Source organism: Propithecus coquereli, unplaced genomic scaffold (assembly GCF_000956105.1).
Source record: "Propithecus coquereli isolate 6110/MARCELLA unplaced genomic scaffold, Pcoq_1.0 Scaffold218, whole genome shotgun sequence".
In the NCBI taxonomy this organism is placed as follows: Eukaryota; Metazoa; Chordata; class Mammalia; order Primates; family Indriidae; genus Propithecus; species Propithecus coquereli.
The window spans coordinates 2,487,202-2,514,713 of NW_012146967.1; the positions used below are offsets into that span (position 1 = coordinate 2,487,202).

The 27,512-nt window shown below is 46.5% G+C and overlaps 1 protein-coding gene across 1 annotated transcript in view; it reads left to right on the plus strand.

The window, feature by feature from the left end:
• Positions 1-27,512, plus strand: part of BTBD11 (BTB (POZ) domain containing 11) — a 289,580-nt gene that overhangs the window by 148,581 nt on the left and 113,487 nt on the right. The window contains exon 2 of the mRNA XM_012644708.1: positions 18,473-18,622. Coding sequence (XP_012500162.1) covers positions 18,473-18,622 — 150 coding nt within the window. The remainder of the gene's footprint in view (positions 1-18,472; positions 18,623-27,512) is intronic.

Here is a 27,512-nt window from a genome sequence, read left to right on the forward strand (position 1 = left end):
CTGGGTTCCAGTGTAGCTTAGCCCAGGTCACAGAACTCTTCCCTGCCTCTGTTTTCTTATCTGTAAAATGGGGATGATAATAGTAGCTACCTCATAGGGTTTTTATGAGGATTAAATGAGATAAGATCTTGAAGTATTTAGAATGGCACATAGTTAGTGCTAAATAAAAGTTAACTGTAAGGATGATGATGATGATATGATGATGATGATGATGATGATGATGTCTCAGCCCCCTCAATCTGTTACTGTTGCTGTTATTACTGTCATTGCCCCTGCGACTATTAGTGCCATTATAACTATCACTACCATTTGTGCTGGTGCTAATACCCTACTAGGATAAACACCACCCTCCAGGATGTGCATAACAATTAGGAGTTTATAAAGCTTCGGAACCTTTAATAGCTGCCTGTTGAACTTCAAAAACATTAATGGTGGTCAAGGTTTTTCATATTCTAGTTCTGCCCTGTCCCCAGCTCCTGCCTTATCCCCAGGCACAGCCTGTCCCAGCACTTCCACCAGCTGCACAGCCTCTGCCCTGCTTTCTTCCTCCAGCCAGACCAGCCCTCTTCCTTTGTTATTAATCCCTTTGCTCTTAATTAAAATTATCCATTCCCAAAGACTCAGCTCCAGTGTCACCTATTTGCATAAGTCCTCCCTGGAATTCTCTCCATGAGAGCGGGCTGAGGAGAGAGAGGGATGCAAAATAGGAAATCAGGTTTAATTAGAAGTGGGGACTTTGTCCAGGATGGCAGCAAAAATGCGGGCAGCAAAGCTGACCAATAAAATGTTGAGAGCTGGTCTAGGGGAGAAGCCAAGTCAGGAACCCAAAGGGACAAAGTCTGCCTCCGAATGGCTTAGATAAATTCTGCTAAGCGCCTTATAACAACCAGAAACACGGATCAGTGAGCATTTCCTGTGTGCCAGGTACTGTTCTGGTGTGGATACCTACCAACTAATGCAGTCTTCACACCGGCCCATGGGGTGGACGCTGTTGTTATTAATATCATCTATACTTTACAGATGAGGAAACTGAAGCACAAAGAGGTTAATCGATTTGGCCAAAGAGTTAATAAGCAATAGAGCCTGGATTTACACCAGGGAAGCCTGGTTCTAGAGCTCGTGCACCTAACCACTGCTCTGTCTTATTGCATCACAATTATTGTTTCTATTTCAATTTCCCCTCTCCTGTCTTCTCTTCATTCTGCTACACCTACCGCCTACCCCTGGGTGTGAGCTTAGGGTTGTAGGAGCGAAGTCATCTCTATTCATTAATTCAGCAATTTTTTTGTGCCCACTGCCTGAAGGTATAAAATGAGTGAGTATCTGGCAAGTACTTAGAACAGTGTCTGGCACATAGTCGGTGTTAGCCTACCATCCTCATCACCACCGCCACCAACATCGCCATCACCACCATCATCTTCTTTATCAACATCATCATCATCATCACCGTTATCATCACTGTCCCCATGACAACCACCACCACCATCATCATCATTATCAACATCATCATCATCATCACTGTTATCATCACTGTCCGCACCACAACTACCACCACCATCATCATCACCATCACAGTCATCATCACCATCATAATCATCGCCATCATGATCATCATCAACATCATCATCATCATCACCATTACCATCGCTGTCCCCACCACCACCATCATCATCACCATCACAATTATCATCACCATCGTCATCTATATTCCATACATAGAGTCTGATGCTAAGAAAGTTTTTAATGAATCTTTTGTTGGATGATGGATGATGAGACATTTCTCACCATTACTCACACTCCCTCAAGGGACAGATTTTCAGTGTCAGAAAATCCATGCTCTGATTCTCTGAATCCCCAGAGAAGCCATTTGCCACCCCTCTTCCTCCCTTAAGACGGTGGGCACATCCTTTCTTCTCCTGAATGGGGCCCATTCACACCTCAACTCTTTGGCCTCACTGGGGAGAAGGGATGTTCCCTCCTTCACACGTCAGGACACGGAGCCTGGCCCCCCGTAAGCCCCTGTCCTTCCCCCCGTGTCAGGAGGGCCTTGCGCTGAGGCACATCCGGAAGCAGAAGGCAGGCTCGGAACAGAGGCTGAGAAATGGAGGGGCCCGGGCTGTGGGGGCCAGCCCTGGCCCACAAAGTCACTTCTTCAGTGGGCTGGGAGGAGGGAACACCAAGAGCACTTCTGAAAATAAAATGCCAGAGACAATGATCCCAAGACAGAGAGAAGTTATGAGGAAGAAAGTTATGAAAAATGGCATTCTTTGGTTTTCTCTTTATTTCTGCATTAAGTTCTGGAATTTACCCAGAGGGGGAAAAGGCAAAGGCTGAGAAAGGTGTCTTGACTGAAAACAGATCCTAAATTTTAAAATGAAATTCGGTGTCTGGACTTCTAGAGAGATGAGTATGTTCATTTCAGAATGACACGGGCAGGCCCCCAGCACCCCGAGGAGCCACGTGAGCCTCAGTCTGGTTTCAGACTGTCTTGGTTTCCCATGGCTGCTGCTGTAGCAGATTGCACAAACTCGGTGGCCTAAAACAACATGAATTTATTCTCTTACAGTTCTGGAGGCCAGAAGTCCAAAGTGGGTCCCACTGAGCTAGAATTAAGGTGTTCACAGGGCTGTGTTCCTTTTCGGAGGCTCTAGGGACCGTGCATTTCCTTGCCTTTTCCAGCTTCAAGAAGCTGCCCACATCCCTTGGCTTGTGGCCCCTGCCATCTTCAAAGCCAGCAGTGGCCAGTTAAGTCTTCTCACATTGTACCTCTCCGACACTGAGCCCTCTGCCTCCCTCCTCCACGTTTAAAGGACCCTTGTGATCACAGTGGGCCCCCCGGATAATCTCCTTATCTTAAGGTCAGATGATTGGCAGCATTACTTCCATCCACTACCTGATTCCCCCTTGATTCCTAGTCCCCAGATAGGCCACATGTCCTTGTCATGTAACCGAACACATTCCCTGGTTCCGAGGACTAGGATGTCGACATCTTCGGGGACCACTGTTCTGCTGACCACACAGCATTAGGAACATAGTACTGTATTCCGATTCTTTCCAAATTGATAAATCATGCCTGGAACTGGAAATAGCTCCCCATTATCCAGAAACAGAGTTAAACCAAGTCAATGTGACCTCAGGGGAGTCACTTAACCTCTCTGAAACTTTGTTTTCTGATCTCTCTGATAAAGAGTTTAGCTGTAAACCTTCAGGGACCCTGAGGGACCACCGGTTCGCCATCTCATGCCCAGGGTCTGGCACATAGTAGGCGCTCAGGAAATGTTTGTAACAGACTGTGGGGAGCTGGATTTCGTGGCGTCCAAGGTTTCCCAGCTTTCAAGGCCTGTGATTTCATAACTTACTGGTTCTAAATGACAGAGCACAGACTTTGGAAGTGGGTAATCACGTTTGTTAAGAAAGTCCCCTGGGCAAAAAATATGTCAGTTTTCTCTGTAGCAAAATGCTTTGTACTAGAAGACACTTGATTACACGCGCACACACATGCACACACACACACATGCATACAGCAAGTAGATAGATGGGCAACTGGGAATGTGAGCATGTGTATATGTACATGTATGTGTAAACACACACACACACACACACACACACAGGAGTTTCTGTGAGTGGATGTAGGTGTGTGCCTGTGTGCAAACCTCAGATGCAAAACATATTCACCTAAGCAGCAACTGGGGCTCCCTGAACAAAGGATCTCTAATGAATGGGCCTATGAATTTGCCCTGGTAGGACAAGGGCCATTTATTTGTAGTGGAGCCTGCTGCCCCCGAGGCCTGGCTCTTCGGCTGAGAGTGGCTGTGCGCGAGGGAAGACCATGTGGGCAGCCCCCTGGGATTGGGGGGGGCGGGGTGAGCACCCTGCTTCTCCCTCCGCTGGCTGCCCGCCAACTTCTCTTACCTGGTTGGCGCCTCCCCACGCCCACCGCTAGGTTACCTTTGACTACTTTTCACTGTATGGTCTTGGGGCTGCTTCCGGGCAGCGAAGACAACATTCTTCCAGATAGGCCACTGTCCTCTAATTCTCTCGAGCTTTCCCTCCATGACTATGACTTCCCGTTGTTATTTGTGCAGTGCCTAGCGTGGGATACAAAGCCAGTTCAAGCCTCAGCTCCCACGTTTATCAGCTCTATGACCTTGGGCACGTCACTTTACTGAGCTGGTTACTCTACCCCCAGCCCCTGCCGTCTACAGGAGTGGCCTCCCTGCCCTGCGCAGACCACGGGACTGTATAAACCAGGCGCCCTCCTTCCTGACCGCACGTGAGAATCCACTTTCTGTTTTGGCAGACATCCAGGGATGATTCTGCTGCAGGCAATGACCAAACTTCCCTCTGAGAAACTCTGCTCCCATGGGCCGCTTCTCTGCCGGGCCCAGCCACCGCCTTCCCTCGCCCAGATGACAGCAGCTCAGGCCAGGTTTACACTGTGCCCACATGATGCTGTGCCTCTGTTAGAGCCTTCAAATGGCTCTTCATTAATCTGAGAATAAAATGTAGGCTTTTGACATGCTTATGAGCCCTTTCCTGGCTGGGCTCCCGCCTTTCTCTCCAAGCAGCACAAACTCTGAAGCCAAAGCCTGTGCCAGCTCTGCCTATTCAAGCTATGTGACCTTGGGAAAGTAGCCTAACCTCTCTGTGCCTCAGTTTCATCAATTGTAAGATGACAACAATAATAACACCAACCGCGGAGGGATGTTGTAAGAATTAAAATAGTGAATACACATAAGGCGCTTAGAATAGTGCCTGGCTCTCAGTAAGTGCCATATAAACTCTTGGGCTCAACTGATCCTCCCATCTCAGCCTCCCAAAGTGCTAGGATCACAGACATGAGCCACTGCACCCGGCCACCATAAAGTCTTAATTATGGGTTTTCATCAGTATTATTATTATCTTGCCACAGCACTGGATGGGTGCGGAAGTTCCGTAAGACACCCTGCTGTGGCAGAAGCGGCGAGTGGATCCCAGCCATTTGGGGCAGCTTGTTGAAGGAAGTGGCATTCAGTTTGTATCTTGAAGAACAGGCAGAGTTGCTCACTGTAAGAAACCGAGGGAGGGGCATTCTGGATGGGAGGAACCGTGGGGCGGGAAATGACAGCAAGGAAAGCGAGCAGCTCAGCCAGTTGGGGAATGGTTTGAAGTTCAGTTGGACAGCTAGGTTAGGTAAAGTTCAGAGGCCCCTGAACCCCGGTTAAGAAGTTTCAATCTTGTCCTCTAGGCAGTGGGGAGCCATTGAAGTTTGTTGACGTGGGAAGAGGGAGGGTTATGGTCTCAAAGCTTTGCTCTAGGCAGTAAGAGACATTTAAAATGACAGAGAAATCTGTTAGTCTTAGAGCTGCCGTAACAAATCACCACAAGCCAAGTGGCTTAAAACAGTGGAAATTTATTCCCTTCCAGTTCTAGCGGACAGAAATCTGAAATCAAGGTGTTGGCAGGGCTGGTTCCTACTGGAGGCTGTGAGGGACAGTCTGTTCCAAGCTTCTCTCCTAGCTTCTGGTGGCTGCCAGCAGTCTTTGGTGTTCCTTGGCGTGTAGACACATGACTTCAACCTCTGTCTCCATCATCACATGGCTGTCTGCTCTGTGTGTCTGCGTGTCTCTAATCCCCCTCCGCCTTTCTCTTATAATGACACACCTGTCATTGGATTCAGGGCCCATCCTAAATCCAGGACGAGCTCATCTTGAGATCTGTAACTCAAGTACATCAGCAAAGACCCTTTTCCCAAATAAGGTCACGTTTGTAGGTTCTGGGGATTAGGACAGGGACATATCTTTTTGGGGCCACCACTCAACACACTATAGGCAGCTATAACAATTGTCCAGGTGTCTATACCTAGATGTCAAACTCCTGGGATCGGATGGGGTAGCACTCCCAGAAGTGTGGAAGTGCCACGGAGCCCTGAATGATTTGTTTTTTCCTGAGCTTTCTCTGGTCTGTAAGTGTGACTGTGTTGTTCTGGGTGGGGCTTGGGGGGCGTGGGTGGGGGACAACTGATCTGAGTTAACTCAGAGGTTGGCAACCTGGAGACACATTAGAATTACCGTGAAGAATGTTGAAAAAAAAAATACCAATGCCTGGGCAATGCCCCTAGAGACTCTGGTTGAATTAGTCTGGAGTGGGGACTGAGTGTTGGTACTTGCTAACGCTCCACGTGTTATCCTCATCCGTTCTCAATGTCGGGGAGACAGGTGGCGACAGAGCGGCACGGGAGTGAAAACTCGTTCTTAGGTCTCCCAAAAACGTAGGTATTACAGTGGTTTGTGACCTTCAAAAGCGCTACAGTACATAAACATATACACAGTGTATCTAGGGTATTAAAATTTCAGGGGGTGGAATGTTTTAAAATCTTATGTATTACTAGAAAATTCTATTGAGTTGCAAAAATGCCAACAGATAAGGAAACGATTGTCATTGAAGAGACAGCTTGTTACAGTTCCTAAGAGGAGGGGCTGCCGCACCCATGGGGGTCACGCGGGAAGCAGCAGAGTCCATCAGGATGCAGAGGGGCCGTGGGCAGGAGCCTTTATTGCGGTTTCCCCCAGAAGGAACAGGAGAGGCAGGACGTGCAAGCTTAAGACGGGCTGATCTGAATAATCCCAGCCGACTCTGAGGCCGAGAGGCCATCCCCTCGTTGTCTGGTGCCTGGCCCTGGAGAGGTTAGGGCAGGTGGACATGGCTTAGAGGGTGACAGCCCCACAGAGGCGGTGGCTGGGGTGCAGGCTCTGGATTGGTTGTTTGCGTTTGGAAAGCATGCTTGCTGGTGGTTGCTTTCCATCTCTAGGAAGTGGCCAACCCGGGGAGGGGCAGTTCCTCCAGGGTCAGCAGGGCCCCAGATATCAAAGCATCAGACAACAGACAATAAAAGACATGGCTAATACAGTGGGGCGGAGGTGGAGGGGTAGGAAGAAAATGTCCATAAAGGCTTCCTGCAGGGGAGGGGACAATAGTAATAAAAAGCTGAGAAACATTGAGTTATACCTGGGCTCCATCATATATACCTGGATGCATCTCCCAGAACAGGTACTAGGAGGAAGAGCAGCTCCGCGGAAGCATCCTTGTTCAGATGTGTAGCTGGATGGAGCCCTCTTCCCCAGCAGGGACCGCGGCTCACTTTCCCAAGGGCCCACAGTCTTGTCGAAAGTGCAGTACCTTTTAACAGCAACCACAAATGAGAATTTAGAGTTCTCTTGTGGTTTATTTTACTCTGTAATCAGCTCCTGATTTTGGTCTAATGGGATTCTAATGTTTTTAAAAGCCAATTTAGTAATCTTTGTATTTTCGATGGATTGTGAAAGGCCTATTAGTTCTTCATATCAGCGTACACATGCATGGCTGCAAATGGCAGATTTATGCTTTTATGTGCCATTAACATCTACATATACTATGTTAACAGCAGCATTTAGCCCGTTCCCAAAATCCTGGCTTAATCTCCTCTGTGCCTGCACTCACATGTGCACACGTGCACACACACACACACACACACACACACACAGCCCTCTGTCGTTCCGTGTGGTCAGCCACAGGGTATTTCAACTTATTAAACATTCTAGTGAATTGTTCCCCACTATATCATATCAAGTAAGTAATAAGTCTATAGTCATCAGGCTGTTTAATTAAAGATAATCAGTCTTTGAAGATTTAGAATACAATTAAATGTACTTAACACTAAGGCTTGGTTGAACATGATTTAATCTTTCCTTTCTTGGGTGACTCAGGATCTTACAGGCCTTGGGAGCTTTTGTTATGAATACAAATGATCCTTACTTGCATTCTTACTCTGCAGAAGTTTCACTGGAAAGAGATTTCCAATTGGAGGCCTGCCAGGTATACCAGCTTCCACTTTAGAGGGTATCCTTGTCATTACCTGGAAATGGTTTCTAGACATCCCTGGGACGAGACAAATCTGTGAATATTTGTCCTTGGCATAAAATGCTTCTGACAGCTGGCGTGAAATCGCTCCATTTTTCGGTCGCCTTTCATTTCTGTAACAGGGAGAAATCCTCAGTGGGGTGCTAATATGGCAATAACACCTTTCTCTAATACTTAGCAATCTTTATTTTTCACCAAGGACTCTACCCAGGACTCATTCATTAATTCAACTTGTGTTTATTAAACAAGTCTCGGTGAGACACAGTAGAATTAGGGAATTGTTAGCAGGAAGAGGTACAGCTAAATTCATTTCAGGGAACATAATGTATACTCAAATAAATAACGGAGAATGTTTCTTAAGTGGGTATGTACCTCCAACCACACTCTCTGCCCATCATCTCCTTCCTCCCTTTTCTTCCAATGTGACTACCTTCACCAGTTGTACCATATTCAGATACTTAAGGAATCAGAATTAGAATTAATCTGGGAAAGAAATAGCTAAAAGTAGCCTCAAAATATCTTTCAAAAACAAGAAGTAGGGCCAGGTGCGGTGGCTCACGCCTGTAATCCTAGCATTCTGGGAGGCCGAGGCGAGAGGATCACTTGAACCCAGGAGTTCGAAACCAGCCTGAGCAAGAGTGAGACCCCGTCTCTAATAAAAATAGAAAGAAATTAGCTGGACAACTAAAAATATATAGAAAAAGTTAGCCGCGCATGGTGGTGCATGCCTGTAGTCCCAGCTGCTTGGGAGGCTGAGGCAGGAGGATTGCTTAAGCCCAGGAGTTTGAGGTTGCTGTGAGCTATGCTGACGCCACGGCACTCTAGCCCAGGCAACAGAGTGAGACTCTGTCTCAAAAAACAAGAAGTAATGAGGCAGGACCAGCCCTGCCTAATTTTATGAAGCTATAATAACTAAACAGTTTGGTTCTGACACAGAAAAAACTAGATTGGTGGGATAAAAATGCATCAGGAAGTACTGATATAGACTCAATTATATCTAGAGCTAAAGCACATGATAAAGTGTAATTATTTTAAATCAGTGAGTAAAAGATGGGTTACTTAGCAGATATTGGCTCAATTGGTTAATCACTTGGGAAAAACAAAAATCCGGATCCCTACCTCACACCAGACAGATCAAAGTTTTAATATTAAAAATGAAACTAAAATTACCAGAAGAAAACATGGTTAATTTTTAATAATCTTGAATAGGGGGAAGGCTCTCTGAATATAATCCTAAACCCAGAACCCATAGAAAGATGGATATATTTGCCTACATTGAATGAAAACACCTCTACTTGGAAAATACTGTAAACATGCTCAAAAGACAGATGTCAACTGGGAAAACACATGTCAGGCAAAGCGCTAATTTCCTTAATATAGAAAGAACTTTTACAAATCAGGAAGAATTTGATATTTCTATAGAAAACTGGGCAAATAATATACAAAAGCAGTTCACAGAGTGAAACTGATGCTAATATTAAGAACTATGAAAAAATTTTGCCTTTCTTATCATTACATGAAATCAAATAGATAGCATTTTGCAGCTGTGACATTGGTTCGGGGTATAGTGCACACATATGTCCTTCTTCTTCATGACACTTTACATGGTTGTGCTCGTACATTTATTTGTGTTACTATTTGATGGATGTTTGTCTCACCGCCCGCCCCCCACCCTCCAGCTAGACTTTGTGCTCTGTTTTAGTCCATTTACGTTGTTATTAAGGAATACCTGAGGCTGGGTAATTGATAAAGAAAAGAGGTTTATTTGGCTCATGGTTCTGCCGGCTGTACAAGAAGCATGGCAGCAGCACCCACATCTGGTGAGGGCTTCAGGCTGCTTCCACTTGTGGCAGAAATCGAATGAGAGCAGGTGTGTGCAGAGAGATCCCGTGGCGAGAGGGAGGAGTTCCAGGAAGGGAGGGGTGCCAGGTTCATTTTTAACAACCAGCTCTCTCAAGAACTAATAAAGCAAGAACTTACTCATTACCACAAGGATGGCACCAAGCCACTCATGAGAGATCCACCCCATGACCCAAACACCTCCCGTTAGTGCCCCACCTCCAACACTGAGGATCAAATTTCTACGTGAGGTTTGGGGGACAAACACACAAACTGTAGCAAGCTCCATGAGGACAGGGCTTTTGTGTCGTTTTGCTCACACCTCTGTCCCCTGTAGAACCTGCACATTGTTTGAACTTAATAAATAATTGTTGAGTGAGTGAATGAACTGATGCATGAGAATGGATAGAAAGTTCTGGAATCTTACACAAAGAAACGGATAACAAGGAGTTACCTTTGGAGAGAGGCACTAGGTGCAGAGAGAGGAAAGGAGGTTGCTTTTAGTTGACCATTTTTATCCCCTTCCTACAATTGAAGTGTCTGAAATGGGCATGTGTAACTTTGTAATTAATGTTTTGAAAGTAGCTTACGTTTTTTTAAATGAATGCGCAAGATGGGAGTAGGGTAGTGAAGAGGGGACCTTAGGTATAAGGAGGCCAACTTGAGATGCACCACATCATCTCAACACGTTGATGCGGAGGCAGCGGGCCAGTCTGGGATGGAAGCCGTCAGGACAGTGCTCAGGAGTGCGGAGGATCCGGCCAGGCGTCCTGTTCGGCCACACCCGGGGGACTGGCTGAGCTCTGGAGGCACAGGCAGAGGCGAGGAAACGTCAGGTGGCTGAAGCAGAAGTTCACAGGTCCCGCCAGCCCCCGGGAGCACTTCGCTGCAGAGATGAGGAAACTGGGAGAATGAGTCTCTCCTCTTAAGCCGCTATGAGATGATGTCTCTCAGGACTGTATGGGGAAGTCGCAAGGGGAATACAAGAGAGGAAGGACCCTGGGAGAGGAGGGAGGGCAAAGGAGGTCAGCAGCAATCTTGTTTTCCCCACAATGAATTGCATGCAAAGGGAAAGTTTTTAGGCAGTCTGAAGCCAAACTACCAAAAGAAATAAGATGTAGAAAATGCAAAGACGGAGAATCTTCAGACATGCATTCAAGAATGTGCCCAGACACGGAGCCTGAAGCATACACGAAGAATAAGGTGTTCACCTTCCAAAAGAAACATGAGGATAGTCGTGGATCATTCATTAATTCAACCATGAACACTGTGCACCACAGGACACATTCCTGTCCTCACAGGCTCCTGCTCTGTCCCCCCACCCACTGGTACACTGTGGGAGAAGCGGTAGCTCGGAGGCGTGCGTGCGTCCCACCGTGCAGCCCAGCGGCCCACCTCAAGCCAGCCCAGGAGTTTCAGGGCCGCTTCCCTGGAGCTCGGTGCGGGAGCTGGGACTTGCGGAAGCAGATGCTTGTCCTAATTGGAGTAGGGCGTGCCTCTCCCAGACCGATGGGTTCAACAAGCCAGCCCTGAATTTGTTTCCCATTGCCGAGTCTCTTAAAATAAAAAGGGATTTCCAAGCCGGTGTACAAACATTTTTTAAAAAGTCTGATAACTTCCTATCTTGTTTCTTAATGAATTTAACAGTAAACGAAAGCCTTCTGACACTGTTATTGAATTCCTAAATCTTTAGCATTGGAGAACTTCACTTAGATTATTAGCCTTTATCCACCTCCTTCTCTGTGTCAGGTTGTCTGTAAATACATTTTCCCATTACAGCCTGCTAGCCATGCGAGGAGGTGGACAGCATCAAACACTTTACAGAGGGAGAAATAGGCTCAGAGAAGCCACGTCAAGAGCCCTGGACACCCAGCGGAAGATGGCAAGGTGGGGACCTGAGCCGGGCCAGGTCTGTCCAATGCCTGTTCAAGGGCTGGTCTGCTACACCCAACTGCTTTCTTCGCTTTTGTTAAAGCTGAGATTGGTGCCAGGACCTTCCTCTTTAAATTCTGGGGATAACTTAGCAGAAGACCACGTCTAGCTCGGCAGGCAGGACTTAGCAGAGTCTCTCCTGTTGTAGCCAGAGACGGACAAGGCGGAGCCCAAGCCTGTGCCCAGGTTGCCAAAGCTTACATAGTCTGCTCCTCTCCGGCACACTTACTGGTTGCCTCCTGATTCTAGCTCCTTCCCATTGCTACGCCATAACCACCCACTCACGTGGGCAGAGTAAACCCTTGGTTGCTTACATTCTAGTGCTGGAGACAGACAAAACATAAACAAATGATACATAATATAGTATCAGGTAGTGGTAGGTGCTGTAAAGAACAAAGGAAAGTAAGGGGATGCGAGAGTGGTGTGGGGTGTTATTTTTAGTAGAATAGTCAGAAAGGTCTCTCTGAAGAGGTGACATTTGAGCAGAGGGATCCCTAATTGACTGAGGAAGTAAGATGTGCATGTACCCAGAGGAAGAAAGTCCAGGAAGACAGAATAGCAAGTGCAAAGGCCCTGAGATGGAAATGTGCTTGGTATGCCCAAGAAACTGCCAGGAGAGCCATCCTATGAGCTTTACCATCCCCGCCCAGACACTGGGGGTGGATTCTTCCCTAGGCCAGGCCCTGGAGAAATTGGTCAACTACTAGATTCTACAAAGCAACACAGGGAAAAGTGAAAAGCATTCTAAGACAATAAGTTAACCAACTATTGGTTTCATAGACTTATCAGTCAGCTATTATGCATATGCTGCGTAACAAATGGCCTCCAAATTCAGTGGCCTAAAACTTCAACCATTTTCTATTGCTCACTAGTCTGTGGGTTGGCTGGGTGGTTCTTTGGTCTTGGCCAGGCTCGCTCATCAGTCTGTGGTCAGTTACAGGTTGGGTGGGCAGCTCTGCTGGATCTTGGCTGGGCTCTCTCACATTTTTAGGGGTTGGCTGGTTGTTGGCTGGTCTAGGAGGGCCTTAGTACTTCTCCACACGTTCTTCTCATCCTCTGGCAGGCTGGCGGGGCTAAGAGAGAGGAAGCATCAACACCTCTTGAAACCCAGGCTTCAAGGCTTAGAACCGGTGCCCTATCACTCCCATCACATGCTGGTGGCCAAAGGAAATCACCAGCCAGCCAAGATTTAAGGGTTCGGGAAACAGACCCTTGAGCAAGGAAGGAGCTTCAAAGTCCTGTTCCATGCATACAGGTGGGGGCAGAAAATGGAGGCCATTTGTGCAATGAGTCAACCCCAATGGATAAGGGATCAGAGGCTGGAAAGCGTAACACTGCTTAATTCTGGAGCGTGACTATGACTTCTGGCACTCAGGTTTTAGTGTGGAGTTTAGAATATTCTTTCTATTCTGAGGGAAGCCCCATCACCAAAGCTTCTTTAATCTTGATCAGCCTAGGAGTTTTAAGAATGTCAGTTAAGTTCAAGAGGCCTTGGAGGGCTCTGAATCCTGGTAATTGCCCTGGGTCAAGCCCAGAGGTTTTTGCTTAATAACTACTGGCAAATAAAACTAACTGCATACTTGATAAATCTACATGGTTCTGCTCACCTACCAGCTATGATCCCCTAAGTCCTCCAGGAAACAAAAGAACCAGAGCTAATGAGTTATTTCACTCTTTATGTTTAATGTATTCATTTCCAAATGATTTTGAGGCAGCTTATAAAAATATATACATTGTAACAGTGTACCATAGATGATGAAAGGCAAAGTATAAAAAATATGTTTCCTTATTGACATGTGGGCTGCAAATTTGGCTTTGAGCTTCCTAGTAGCAAATGCAAAGTAAGAAACACATCTAAGCTATGTAGCTGTACACTTGCCTATCATCTTCTGCGTGATAGTGTCAGGGAAAACTTCTTACATGTGGTTACACTGTGAGTTCCATGAGAGCAGGGATCCAGCTGTCTGTGCACAACCCCTTTCCTCCCTAGGAGTGCCTGGCAGAGAGAAAGGGTTGTGTAACCAGGAAACAACATGCTGAGTGGCTAAGAGATGGGGCTCTGAAGTCAGAAGGCTAGGTGTTCAAAGCCCAGCTCCATTTCTAGGATGTATGTGACTTTAGGCAAGTTATTGAACATTCTCCAAGTTTCTATTGCTTTCCCTACGAAGTGGAGACAATAAAAAAATATTTTATAGTATTTCCTCTATGCCAAGTACTATACATGGTTATGTTCAGTTGCCTAAGGCTACACAAGCAGTAAGTCATGCAGTCAGGGTTCAAACCCAGGCAGTTTGAACCCAGAGCCTTCACTCTTCACTGCTACCTTATATTGTCTCCCAATAAATGCCGGATTCCCTACCCTGTAGTGTGGCTGTGAGCATTTAAATAAATCTGAATTTAAATATATAAAGTGCTTGGCACAGTGGCTGCCCGTAGTTGGTACTCAGTGAAAGTCGGCTGGTCTCCTCCTTCATCACCATCATCACCATCATCACTGAGGGTCGAGTGGATGAATGTTGATGTCTGTCTTACTTGGTTTTCTCTTTGTGGATAAATAGCATCCCTGTTCCCCAGGCCCAGTAATACAATGTAGACACAGAGAAAAGCTGAGGGGAGAATGAAAGGACATCGGTGCATTTTATTTGCCAAGGGGTGGTCCTGTGCAGATAGGAAGGTGTGCACATAGGGGGCAGAAATGCACCTCCGACAGCCCCTATCAGAGACAGAAGGCCAGACGTGGTTGGCCCAGGGTTCCAGCCAGAGCAGCGGCTCTCATGTTTTATGTTCAGAATGACCTCCTAACCGAAAGGCTGTCTGTCTCCAGTCGCACGTGATTTTGGAAAGATGATCCTCTAGGCTGCTTGAATCCAGACATTAAATAAACAAAACTGCACATTTGTGGGAACAGGGTATTTATCAGACTCTTACTACGGGCCAGAGGCTTTAAGTATATTGTCTTGCTTAATCACCACAATAAACCTGTGCAGTAGATAGTGTAACTCCTCTCTGCAGATGCAGGAGCTGACCGGAGAGCGGGGAGTTCTTCGTTCAGTGCGTGCAAAGGGCAGCAGCAGGATGGAATCTCGGCTCTGGCGGGGCTCTGGCGGGGCCCCCGTCCTGCCCAGCTCGCTCTGCCCCACCAGGCCAGTCCCACAGCAGGGCAGCCTTGTATGGTGGGAATGTGGATGTTCAAAGGCATTGCTTGGTCATTTTTCAAGACTCATAAACCCTTTCGAGAATTCGAATGAACTCCCCCCTTAGACAAATGCACAGCACGCTGCCAGTAATAGAATTGCAGGGAGACCGTGACCCTTCAAGCCCTCTGTGGATGCTGGCTTATGATCACCTGCTCTCCTGGGAAATTACTTCCTTTAGGTCTAGTCAAAGTCGTATTCGAACCTCAATTCCCTCTGTCTTTAAACCTGGCTCTTAATCACCAGGCCGTGGCTCTCCTTGGCTCCAGTAATGGGAATTGATGAGTTGTCCAAAACTCAGGCCTGCGCCTGACACGAAGACATGATGCCGAGGCCTTCTTGACTGAGTTGATTTTTATGCAAAAAGTAAATAACTAACTCCAGTTTATGTGTATGCCACACAGAAAGTCCTCAAAGAGAAAAAAGAAAACTCTGGTATATAATCTTTGCATAATAGATCAATTATAGATTTCCCAAATCTCTGTAATCTAGCTCTTAAAGCCTCTTTGAGTAATTATATTTCCACATTTAAATTTCATAACCCTCTAAAAGAAGGAGAAATAATTCCAAGGGAAATTGTTGATTCTCATGATAAAGCATAAAGCAGTCCAAAGCTGGGTTAATACACATTTACTGATTTTTTATCTTAGTTAACATGTGTTGAGAACCTACTGTTTGCTTAGCACATGCAAAATATTTCGACACACATTATTTCATTAACTCCCCTCTTCCACCCCCACCCCCAGAAATCCCATGAGGAAACGAGGCTGTTACTATTCATATCACCCCTATTTCACAGAAGAGGAAACTGAAGTCCAGAGAGGTTCTCTGACCTGCCCAAGGTCAAACACAGTGGGAAGTGGCAGAGCCAGGACTGAAGCTCTGGGTTCCAGACTCCAAGTCCTCTTTGCTTGTGCCTCAACCAGCGTGTGAGGCAACATTTTAAAATGCAGATCTGGGTCGACTCGCTGCGAATAGTACAAATACTGAGAAAGCAATCCCGTGAGAACACAGGAGTCATTTGCAGTATTAATTAGACAACCTTCTACCTAACGTTCAGGGCCCAGCGCTCGGGTCTCCTTTGCTGTGAAGCTCCTCAACCACGCTCCCCTTCCCCTAAGCAGAGGGCCTCGCTACCCTGACGCTTTTGTCGCATGTCATACCGGGTCAAGAATATCTGGTGCTTTTTGCAGTGAGCTCTTCAAGGGGCAGTAAGTCCCGGAATTAGAGTCAGAGACCTCAGGGGCATCAGCTGGAGGAACTGGCCCAAGATTCATTGCCATGGCAACAGGCTACTTGACTTAGCCTCTGACTTAATGTCTCGGCAGGTGAGCAAAGCGGAGGAAGCAAGGATGACTCAGTGTCTCCCCGCCCGGGCTGCGCAGGGGAGTGATGTGGCAGCGGCAGGCTGGCCTGGGACGGTGGGCGTTTCTGGGAAAGTCTTGTCTTCCCTGAAAGCGGAGGGTTCCTAAAGTGCAGCTCTAGGTAGCACCCAGTAAATGGTGCCTCTGTGATGTCTGGTCAGTGCCAGGTGATGCTCCAGCACAGGCCACGGTGTCTCCAAACTGCCATCGCGCCCCAGGAGTCGGTCATGAAATCGATTTTGCTGCTACAGCCAGCATGTTTTATTAATAAGATAGAACAGAAGAGAAATGACAAGAAAAAGAAATGATAGTGCATCACACATAGTAAGGGTCGGTGTTACTTTCCATGATTTTTTTTTTCCATGTGGTTTCCATAACTTCATGGTTATGGAAACCATGAAGTGTGTGTGTGTGTGTGTGTGTGTGTGTGTGTGTGTGTACTGGGCTGTGATATAAATACTCTTACCCTGATTCACAGTCAAAAATGTTTGGGAAAAAATGGTTGGAGAACAATTCTAGAAAAACATTTACTTCAATTTCCTGATTACGGGAACATTAATCTAATGGTCATTTGTATCATTCGTCCATTATGCATTATTCATACCAAAAAAAACCGTTTACTAGAATTGCCTTCCCCCTTGTCCCAGCCTCGGTTAGCTGTGAAGGTGAAACATTTAGGGAAAAGTGCGTGGCTCCGTGTGGCTGGAGCCACTAATTAGGCAGCGGGGGCCAGCGGAGGGGTGTGACAGGCCCCCCTCGCACAGGCACCCCTCTTCAAAGGAGGAGGCTTTGTCTGCTGAGATTGTGGGGTCCCGGCAGGGGGAGGAGGGGATTTGAACTACTGGCCTCGCATTCTATCTCCCCTCGCCCTGCCAGTCGGTTTCAATCATTCAGCACTTGTATATTGACACTGTTTTATTGTTCCTACGTTATTTTGTCGGTGCCAGTCTGATCTTTTCAGTGAATTCATAAATGATTTGAATATGTCTTCGGCTTCTTTTGCATCTCCAAAATGCCCAGCGGGGTTAGAAACACAGTAGGCACTCAATAAGTGCTTCCTAGTCATTGACGGCTGCTCATTCTTCAGGTCCCTGAAACACCCCTTCATTCCTAATCTCCTCCTACCGCAGAGCATTTATCAAATGGTTTTGTGGCTGCGTCTGTAAGTCTGTCTCCTTCACTTAGACGGGGAGCTCCCTGAGCACACGGACTATGTGCGTTCCGTCCATCACTGTATCCTTAGCCCTTGTTCATTGTATCCTTAGTGATTGGTACTTGTCAGGTGTATCTGTTAGCTTTCACCACTATAATGGTGAGTAACAAACAGCCCCACTGTTTCAGTGCTGTACCAAATAAGCATTTGTTTTTATGGGTCAGGCAGGGCAGCTGTAAGCTGCAGGTCAGTTCTGGACCTGCAGGGCATGTTTTTCTCATGACAAAGGCAAGGCACAAGAGGACAAGTTCAATTTTACAAGCACTTTTCAGGCCTTTGATTCTACTGTGTCCGTTAGTGTACCTTTGACCAAAGTAAGTCAAAGAGTCAAGTGCAAAGTCAAGAAGCAAGGAAGTATTCTCTGCCTCAGTAGGTTGGGTGGTGAAGGGACAATTCCTGAATAAGCCACCCAAGTAAGTTCTCAGATTCTTGCTAAATGCTTGTGGAATGGACAAGAAGGGAAGGAGATAATTGGATTCCAGGGATTTCCCATGGGTATTCCCCTTACAAGTTACAGAAGTCCACGGGGACTCTTCTGCCACCTGACATACAGCTCTGCAGAGAAAGCCGGAAGCTTGTCTAGCAGATAGCAGCCCAGCCACCCAGAGTTCAATTTACTGGGCAAGCAAAGCAAGCCCTTAGAAACAATTGCCAGCAAAGACTGTTCCTCCAGGTGCTTAGGGACCGCAGCTGCCTCTGGGAGGGAGAATGAGGGCAGGGACCCCCAGGTTCACAGGAAGCGCCTCTGCGTGGATAGAAACCCTGCCAGGCCCGAGGCGAGAATTCTGTTCTGTGTCCTTCGGAAATGTGTGTGTCCAGACAAATGCCCACATGCGTATAGAAATCAGGAAGTCAGGACTTCGAGGAGACCCTTTCAAACCGCTGGACATCTCTTTCTGTTATGAAAGGATTCCAGAGCGTTGGCTCCCACGTCAGCTTTGCAGTACCGACTGGTGCAATTTGAGGTTGTGCGAGGTTTTGCACCCTCCCTTGGTTGATTGAAAAATAACAATCATTTTTCCTTTCATTCTCTCTCTCCCTTCCGACTGCAGGGGTGCTGTGCCTGCCAGACAGCCTGAACCTCCACAGAGACCCGCAGCGGTCAAACAAGCCGGGAGAACTGCCCATGTTCAGCCAGTCGGAGCTGAGGACCATCGAGCAGTCCTTGCTGGCCACCCGCGTGGGCAGCATCGCGGAGCTGAGTAAGTAGACGCTGGCCCTTCAGCCCTCGTGCCTCGGGACGTGTCCTCTCCGCGGCTGAAGTGACACAGCATCCATCAACCCCACCACTTTGTAACCAGCCAGGTGGCACCTTTTATTGAACACCTGCTGTGTACACTAGACAGTGCTGATGTCTGTGGGGAAGGTGGGGGCTCTGGAGCCAGGGAGGCTTGGCAAATTTCCTGGCTCTGCCACTAATGTAGGTCAAGTTCCTAATCCTTTCTGGGCCTCAGTTTCCTTTTCTATAAAATAGAGAAAACAGCAGTACCTAACTCAGAGTGTAGTTGTGGTGGTTCAACGAGGTCGTGTGCGTAAAGCTGTCAACCTAAATAACAAACAGAGAGGGAGACCCTCTAAGAGAAAATGATGTTTATTTGGGAACAGGTATTGCAATGGGAAGACGTGTGCCATAGTAAACATGTGTGTATTCAGAGAGGTAAAGGAAGACAAGGTTTTAAAGGAAAATGAGGATTCCATAATTGTTTTGAGATAATTATCTTCGGCTACAAAGATCAATACTAAGGGTGGCACCAGTCTGAGGTTGGACAGGCAGTTGCTGGGCAGATGTCCTTGTAGAAGTATTTTGTGTGTGTGTGTGTTTGTGTGTGTGTGTGCGCATGTGTGTGTGTAAGGTTGCAATGACCTTTGTGCAAAGTTGTGATTTTTGCAGTCTTTTGTTACCAGGCATTCATGCATGAGAACCCTCCCTTCATGGCCTTCCCTGGCTCTGTTTGTCAGAGTTTTTAACACAAGTGATTCCATTTTGATTCTGAAAACTTTCACAAAGGGATTTGCCTGGTACACAGTAAAATACTCTATAAATGGTGGCTGGTCACCATTGATTTCCACAGTGGGATCCATTTAAAGCATACATCAGATCACATCTCTTCTCTGTTCAGAATCTTCCACTGGCTCCTCATCTGACCCACAAGAAAAGCCAAAGTCCCCAGAATTGCTTCCAGGCCTCCACACTCCCTATTCCCCAGACATCTCCTTCGTCCACCCTCCTTCTGGCCCTTTGCTGTTCTTGAACATAGCAGGCATACCACAGGACCTTTGCACATACTGTTACCTCTGCCTGAACCACTCTTCTGTCAGATATACACATGGCTTGCTCCCTCATTACCTTCAAGTTTCACCCAAATGTTACCTTCTCAGTGAGGCTTTCCCTGGTCACTCTATTTAAAATTGTAACACCCTGAGGAACCTTGTCTTAGTCAGCTCAGACTGCTATAATGAAATAGTGTAGACAGGGTTGCTTAAAACAGATGTTTATTTCTCACAGTTCTGGAGGTTGGGAAGTCCAAGATCAAGGTGCTGGGTGATTCAGTTCCTGGTGAGGGTCCTCTTTCTGGCTTGCAGGTGGGTGCCTTCTCACTGTGTTTTCACATGGTGGGAGAAAGAGAAAGAGAGATAGAGGGAGGGAGGGAAAGAGAGGGAGATCAATCTTCCTGTTATAAGGCCACTAATCCCACCATGAGGGCCCCACCCTCATGGACTCATCTAACCCTAATCATCTATCAAAGGCCCCACCTCCAAATACTGACACTGAGTGTCAAGGTTTCAGCAAACGTTCAGGCCCTAACAACTCTTATCCCCCTTCACTGCTTTATGTCTCCAGCAGTTATCATTCCATGACCTAATCTATGTATGTTTCGTCTTTTAATAACAGCTTCATTGAGATACAATTCATATACAGTTTACCTATGTAAGGTTCACAGTTCAAGTTTTAGTATATTTACCAAGTTGTGTAGCCACAACCACAGTCAATTTTAGAACATTTCTGTCACCCCAACAAGTAACCCAGTACCCATTAGTGATCACTCCCCTTCCTCCTCCCTGCACTGAGACTCTATGTTTTACTTATTTTCTTCAGTTGTTTCTCTCTCCCTACTAGAATATATTCTCCCTGAAAGTAGGAATATTTGATTTGTTCACTGATGTAACCCCAGCACCAAGAATACTGCTTGGCACAAAGTATAGGTCCTCAGGAGATAGGAAGAAAGAGAGAGAGAAGAAGGAAGGGAAGGAAGGGAGGAAAGAGAAATGTGGGAAGAAGGGAGGGATAGTCACGGCTGGGGTGTCCCAAGTTTGAGTATTAATTCGCCGTGCTTATGCACCCCCAATTCAGGGCTGTGCTCTCTGAGTCTCACCAGCTAAGGGAAAATGATACTGTATTTACTTATGATGCAATCGATTATCGAACAGTTTAGCTGAGTATTAGTTCCTAATGGAGTTGAGGCATTGATCACAGCAATGCTGGATTATGTTAAAGCAGAAGTTGGTGTTGAAATTCTGGCAAATCCTGAACTGTGAAAGGATTCGGGGCCCAGAATGCAACTTGTGCCTCTTCCCAGAGGAGTTCCCTGCACACCCAGGACAGGCCTCGTCCGTGACGCACGTGGCCTGCACCTCTGGAAAGGGAACCAGGAGCTGATTCAGGCCATAGGGGGCCCGTGGTCACCAGAGAGCTACTTTCCTGGCACCTGACGATGGAAATGGCACTTCATCCCCTTCGAACCCCCAAGTCACAAGATGCCTCGTCCAGGGCCTTCCAGCGACCAGTTGGTCCTCTGATTGTTCTTAAACTTTTGGATGCTGTCACCCCTTTGGCAATCTGGTGAAGCCTGTGGACCCTGTCTCAGAATAATGTTTTTAAATGCGTAACATGCATAGGATCGCGAAGGAAACCGATTATATTAAAAGTCAGTTATCAAAATATTTTTAATCTAAATGGTGGTATAATAATTCTATGCTTTTTTATTAGCACATGATACAACAAGATCTAGCAGCAGAGCAGGTCTGATGATCTACCCCCCTGATTTTGGGGAAGTGACGTGTGTGAATGTTTTGAGATGCCTGCAACAAATGGAATGGGTTAAGGAAATAAGCTACATTTTAGTATACTCCCAGGGAGTATACTATTCAGACGCAGAGAGTTCAAGCAGCACCCTTGGGGAAACATTGCTCTAAGAAGAAATGCCGCATGTTTGGGACTCCGCTAATTTCTAGGACATGCTCATGGCCCTGGAAATGTAGAATCTGGCTACAGAGTTGGGACATGGTTTCGTGGGCATAACCCAGGAAGAAGCCCCCACAAGAGATGGCCCCTAAAAGGTTTGTCCTGGGGTATCTCAAAGGCCCCTGCTGGCCCCTAGCTCCTACACTAGGGCCCTGCATAATTCCGTCTCTCCCAAGAAAGGATTTGCTAAACAAATCTGCACTTCACCTAAGCAGGCAGCCTGCAGGAGTGACTGCTGCATAAATTGTTTTTAAGGACAATTTGCTCTGTAAATTAAACACTATCCTCGTTGAATGTTGACTTTTGCATATGAATTGTTGGCACACACATGGGTGTTGCTAATTGCAGATGGGTCTTGTACATTTATTAAGTCAGCCCCTAGAACGTGTGCACAGAGAAGCACTTTGATACGTCACGTCAGCAACTGAAGGTAATAAAATTGCTTCTTTTCTGATCTGACTGTAATTTAGACTGGCTTGCTCTGTGGTCTAAATCAATACAGCCTTGGTCTCTCTGTGTACATAGGGAGATATTCTTCATATTCAAAGGTCGCTCAGCCAATGTAGGTGATAGAAAACACTATTTTTTGAGCAAAGGTGAGATGGAGAAAGTATGTTCTCAGCCATCCCTGCTCTTTTTGAAACAGGGACATGGCTGGCCAGGGCCAAGAGCGGAGCCCCTTCTTAATAGCTAATAATAATAATAGAAGCAGCAGATGTTTCATGAACTTGGAACTATGATAAATCTTTACAAGAAGTATTAATACTTCCAATGTGTTATTATTATCCCTATTTTATGATGTGGGAATGGAAGGAAGAGAAGGTCAAACAACTTGTCCAAGATCAACTACACCCTTGAGTTGAAGAGTTCAAGATCGAATCCAGGCTTCTCAACGCAAAGCTTTCACCCCAACCCACTAAACTACACCCCTCCAGGGAAGCCCAGCAGATGTTTCCACTCAGACCTGAGAGCCAGCCGCCCTCTGTAAGATCAGGGTGTTGGTGTGGTCTCTGTTGGAGATGTGAGCATTCACAAGGGTGATCGAGTACCTCAACAAGTACAGACAGTCATGCGCCACGTGATGTTTTGGTCACTGGGCTAAAACACATGGGCCACAGATACGACGGTGGTCCCCTAAGATTATAATACTGTATTTTTACAGTACTGTTTATTTAAAAAAAAAAGTAATGAGGTTTATACTTTGGAAAAAGGAGAACTTTATTTCTCATAAAGGGTCTTGTTACAGCTCACGGTGGCCATTCTGGCAGGCTGGGAAACAGAGCTCTCAGCCACAAGCCAGGAACGCGTGCTTCCAGGCAGAGACAAAAGAAACAGGATTTTATTAATATACTGAGCGGGGTGGCTAAATATACATATTCAATGAGCTGTAGGGGAAATCACGAGTATTTATGAACACAGAAAACATGTGCATGTGTAATTGTGCTTTATCTCTCCCATCCTGTTATGGCTGGGAACTCAGTTTTAAGGTGTTTCTGGGGTCCCTTGGCCAAGAAGGGTCAGTTCGTTTAAAAGAGGGCTTAGAATTTTATTTTCAGTTCATGCTTTTCTGTGTTTAGGTAGGCTTAGATAAACAGATGCTTCCTATTGTGCTACAGTTGGCTGAAGTTTTCAGTACGGTAACATGCAGTAAGATTTGTAGGCTGTAGGAGCACCAGGCCGTACCATATAGCCCAGGCGTGTAGCAGGCTAGACGATCTAGGCTTGTGTAAGTACACTCTGGTGTTCACATAACGATGGAATTGCCTAAGGACACTTCTCAGAATGTGTCCGTGTTGTTAAGCGACCATGACCGTACCTAGATAGGGGACCAGCCCTGCAGACTACGACTCCTCCTGGAAACCCCTGCCTGCTTTCTCAGGCCGTCATATTAAAATCCAGAACTGCCCCGATCGAATAGAACGTCCAGAGCACTTATGTTTGTCCAGCCCGTTACAGCTTAGGGTAAAAATACATCCAGTTATTTCTGGAGCACCTACTGTGTACCAACCGCTGTGAATAAATTCAAGGTATTATTATTCCCATTTCACAGATAAGAAAACTGAGACTTAGGGAGGATAAATGTCTTGCCCAAGGCCAGACAACCAGTCAGTGGCAGAGCTGTAATTCAAGGTTTTTTGTTTTTGGTTTTGTTTTGTTTTTTGTTTCCGCTCTGCTAGGCTGTGTCCAAATCAGCTTTGTATTCCGAACACGTCACACAGCACCCAAAGCTCAGGAAATATCCACTGAATGTCAACTGAGTGAATGACCTCAAGTGAACTAGTCTGTGAAACAAAATGTGGCAGGTGACTGGGACTCTTAATGAAACCCCAGTCAAATATTAAATTTTCTATTGCACGGAATTGTGAGCTCAGGGACCTAGAGCTGAACCTAGACAGGTTTTTAAACATTCGACTGGGAAGCTAAATCAGGCCACAGTGACCTAGCAGCACGGAGGTCCCCAGGCTGACACAGGCTGGTGATTCTTTGGCCCTGAGCCCTGGGAAATGTGCGAGGTGCCGCAGTTCACAGTTGGCTTGAGAGTGTAGTGGGCAGTTGGGTCTCCTTCCCCGAACCCATGAGTGGGGGCGGGGGGAGGCAGGTCTCCCCGTTCTCACAGGGCCGTGGGGAAGCAGAGGCCCTTGGCTCCTCTCCCTTTGGTCTCATCCAATCCATGTTTGTGTCCTCTGAGACCTTGTCTTGGTCCTTCTGCCGGTCACCCCGGCCTTGCCCCCGAGCTCCCCGTTAACCCCCAGCTGGCAGTTGTTAATCACAGTGTTTGCTTTCTGTTGTTCAAAGCGAAAAAATGAGGGCTTTATTGTAAAATGCCTCTTCCCATTGCCTTTTCACACTAGACTGTGAACTTGTTGTCCCACTGAATAGGCAGTCAAAACAGGGCCATAAATTTATAAGTGTGCATAAAAAGGTTCTGGGTTGTTTCTCCTCGGTGTCACCAGAAAGAAAAAAAAACACAAAAAAACAGCCCTTCTTGCGTGGACAGAGGGGTCTCTCTTGTGTGAAATGCACGTGGGATCTGTTCAGAGAGCCCTGCTGCTTCCAGCCCCTACAGTGTACCTATAGCCCTTGCAGGTGGCAGAGCGGCCACTGGAGTCTTGATATTTCTTGAATGTTCTGCTCATGCTTCTGCCACAGGGCCTTTGCACTGTCTGCACAGCTATTCCACTGGTATACTCAAGGCTCCTCCCTCACTTCATTCAAGCCTTTGCCAAAATGTCACCTCCTCAGAGAGGCCCTCCTGTGACCACCCCACCCACTTACCCCTCCCCTACCACTCTCTAGACCCTCTTCTGCTTTAATTTTCTTCTTAGCACTTACTATTGCCTGACATACTATATTTGTATTTGTTTATTTTCTGTCTCACCGCCAAGACTGTAAATCCCATGAGAGCTGAGACTTTTTTTAACATCGCTGTGTCCCCAGTGCCTAGAACAATGTCTGACACACAGTAGGACTCAATAAATATTTGATGAATGAATGAATGAATGAATGGCAAGTTTCCTGCTGAATCCAGAGTTGAGCCTTCTGTTGTTTCATCTCTGTTCCTCCGCCTCTCCTTCCCCATAAAACCCAATCTCTCATTACTCTGTACTTAATGACCTAGCTGATACATGGTCTTTTCTATCTTTCTTCCTTCCTTCCTTCTTTCCTTCCTTCTTTCCTTCCTTCCTTCCTTCCCTCCCTCCATCCTTTCTCTGTGTCTCTCTTTCTCTCTCTCTCCCTCTCTCCCCCTCCCTCCCTTCCTTCTCAAGGGGAGGTATTTTGGTGAGGGGAGCTACACAGCAGTTTATCATGCTAGAGAGTGCCTTGGTTTTCTCATCTATACTGTGTGACTTAGAGCAAGTGACTTGATCACTCTGATCCCTAGTTTTACCATTTGTGAAAAGAAGATGGTGATATCTCCTCTCCCAGGATTGTGGGAGGTTTTGGGAGCAGTAAGTGGTAGCTGACTGGGATGAAAGGAAGAGTAGGAAGGAAGTGAAGGTGCTGTCTCAGCGCGGGTTTGGGCAGAAGGATTGTGTGACCCTTCGTCCCAGGGTGATCACATCTGGCACGCAGGAGCAGTGGTTTCCTGGGGGCTGCACAGATGAGCCTCAGTCAGGCAGGTTACAGTAGCGTCTCCCCAAGGGTGGCGCAGGAAATGATCATAGGCGATGCACAAAACACTTTCTATTATAATTTTAATTGTTATGTATTTTTTATGAGTACTAGAAAAATATTGGTTTTCCATTTACGGCACTGATGTGAAGTTTCCTTTTAAAATGAATTTATTTGTGTGAAAGGATGAACCGATTTAAAGAAACATATTACGTAAATAAATTGTATGGGTAGCTCACAGACGTGAGAGACATCGTGATGGTGGTTCCCAAATGGCTGACATTTGGGACACATAGTTATTAGGGGATTGATTTTCAAGTAGGCTCCTAGAACCAAACTCCGGCTACCCAAACTCAGGGCAGCTAGTGACACAATGGATGTTGTCTGGGGCTCATGACCCTGACAGGGGGAAGCAGCAGATAGCACAGAGAGAGAGCAGGGTTTGACGTGGGGCTGGTGGTTGCAGGGCTCCCTGTGCCGGTTCTGTCTCCCATGGCCAGATGTCCTCAGAGACATCTTTGGGACTTCTGATCTTGGGGCTCAGCTGCTGCTGCTGCTGCTACTGCTGCTCATGGGAGTGATGGTGGTGATGATGATGGTGATGGTGATGAGATGATGATGGTGATAGTGATGATGATGAGATGATTGTGATGATGATGATGGTGATGATGGGAATGCTGGGAATGATGACAGTGATGGTCATTATAATAAAGATGATGGTGGTGATGGTGATGATGATGATGGTGATGAAGGGAATGATGGGAACGATGACAGTGATGATCGTTATAATAAAGATGATGGCGGTGATGGTGATGAGATGGTGATGATGATGATGAGATTGTGATGATGGTGATGAAGGGAATGATGGGAATAATGACAGTGATGGTCATGATGATGGTGGTGATACAAAGAAGAATAGTGCCGGTTACTTATTAAGTACTTACAGTATACCAGACCCTGTTCCAAGTGCTTTAAACACTTTAGATAGATTTATTCATTTAATGCTATGAGGTAGGTACTATTATGATCCCCATTTTACAGATGAGGAAACCAAGGTTAGGTACTTTATATGTATTACTTGTTTAATCCACACAATAGATCCATTAGGTCATAATCATCCCCACTTACAGAGACATTAAGTAACTTACCCAAGGTCACAAGCTAGTTAGTGGCAGGTTGGAAGCTCAGACTCAATCAGTCTGAGTCCAAAGAACATGTCCCTAGCCACATGCCACACTGTTCCTCACCCTCCCTGGAATGGGACGATGAACTAGGCATGGTGTCTGCTTTGGAGGCTTAGGAGGGGAGCAGATGTGTGGACAGTTAACTGTGAAATGCAACAGAATTAAACAAGTAACATGTTAGACTTTATTAGTAGGTGTTGCAGGTACAAAGGGAAAAGAGGGACTTGATTCTGACGGGGAGCATCTTGGAGGGCTCCATGGAGGGAGTGGCATTTGGCCACAGCCTTGAAGGTCTTCAGTAGTTGGGAAAATGCATGACAGAACAATCCAAGGTGCAAAAACAAGAACAAAAGCAGGGAAGCTAGAAGCACAGGGCAAGCTGAATGGTGCTCTGAGGAGATGGTGAGAAGGTTATCTCAACAAGGCCAAAGACACCCACCTGCTGTGCTTCCCAGCACCCTGAGGAAGTGGAGGGATGGTTTAGGGGCCCCAAATATGGACTCTCTTCTCCACACCCTTTTGATTTTTTCTTTTTTCTTTTTTTTTTTTTTT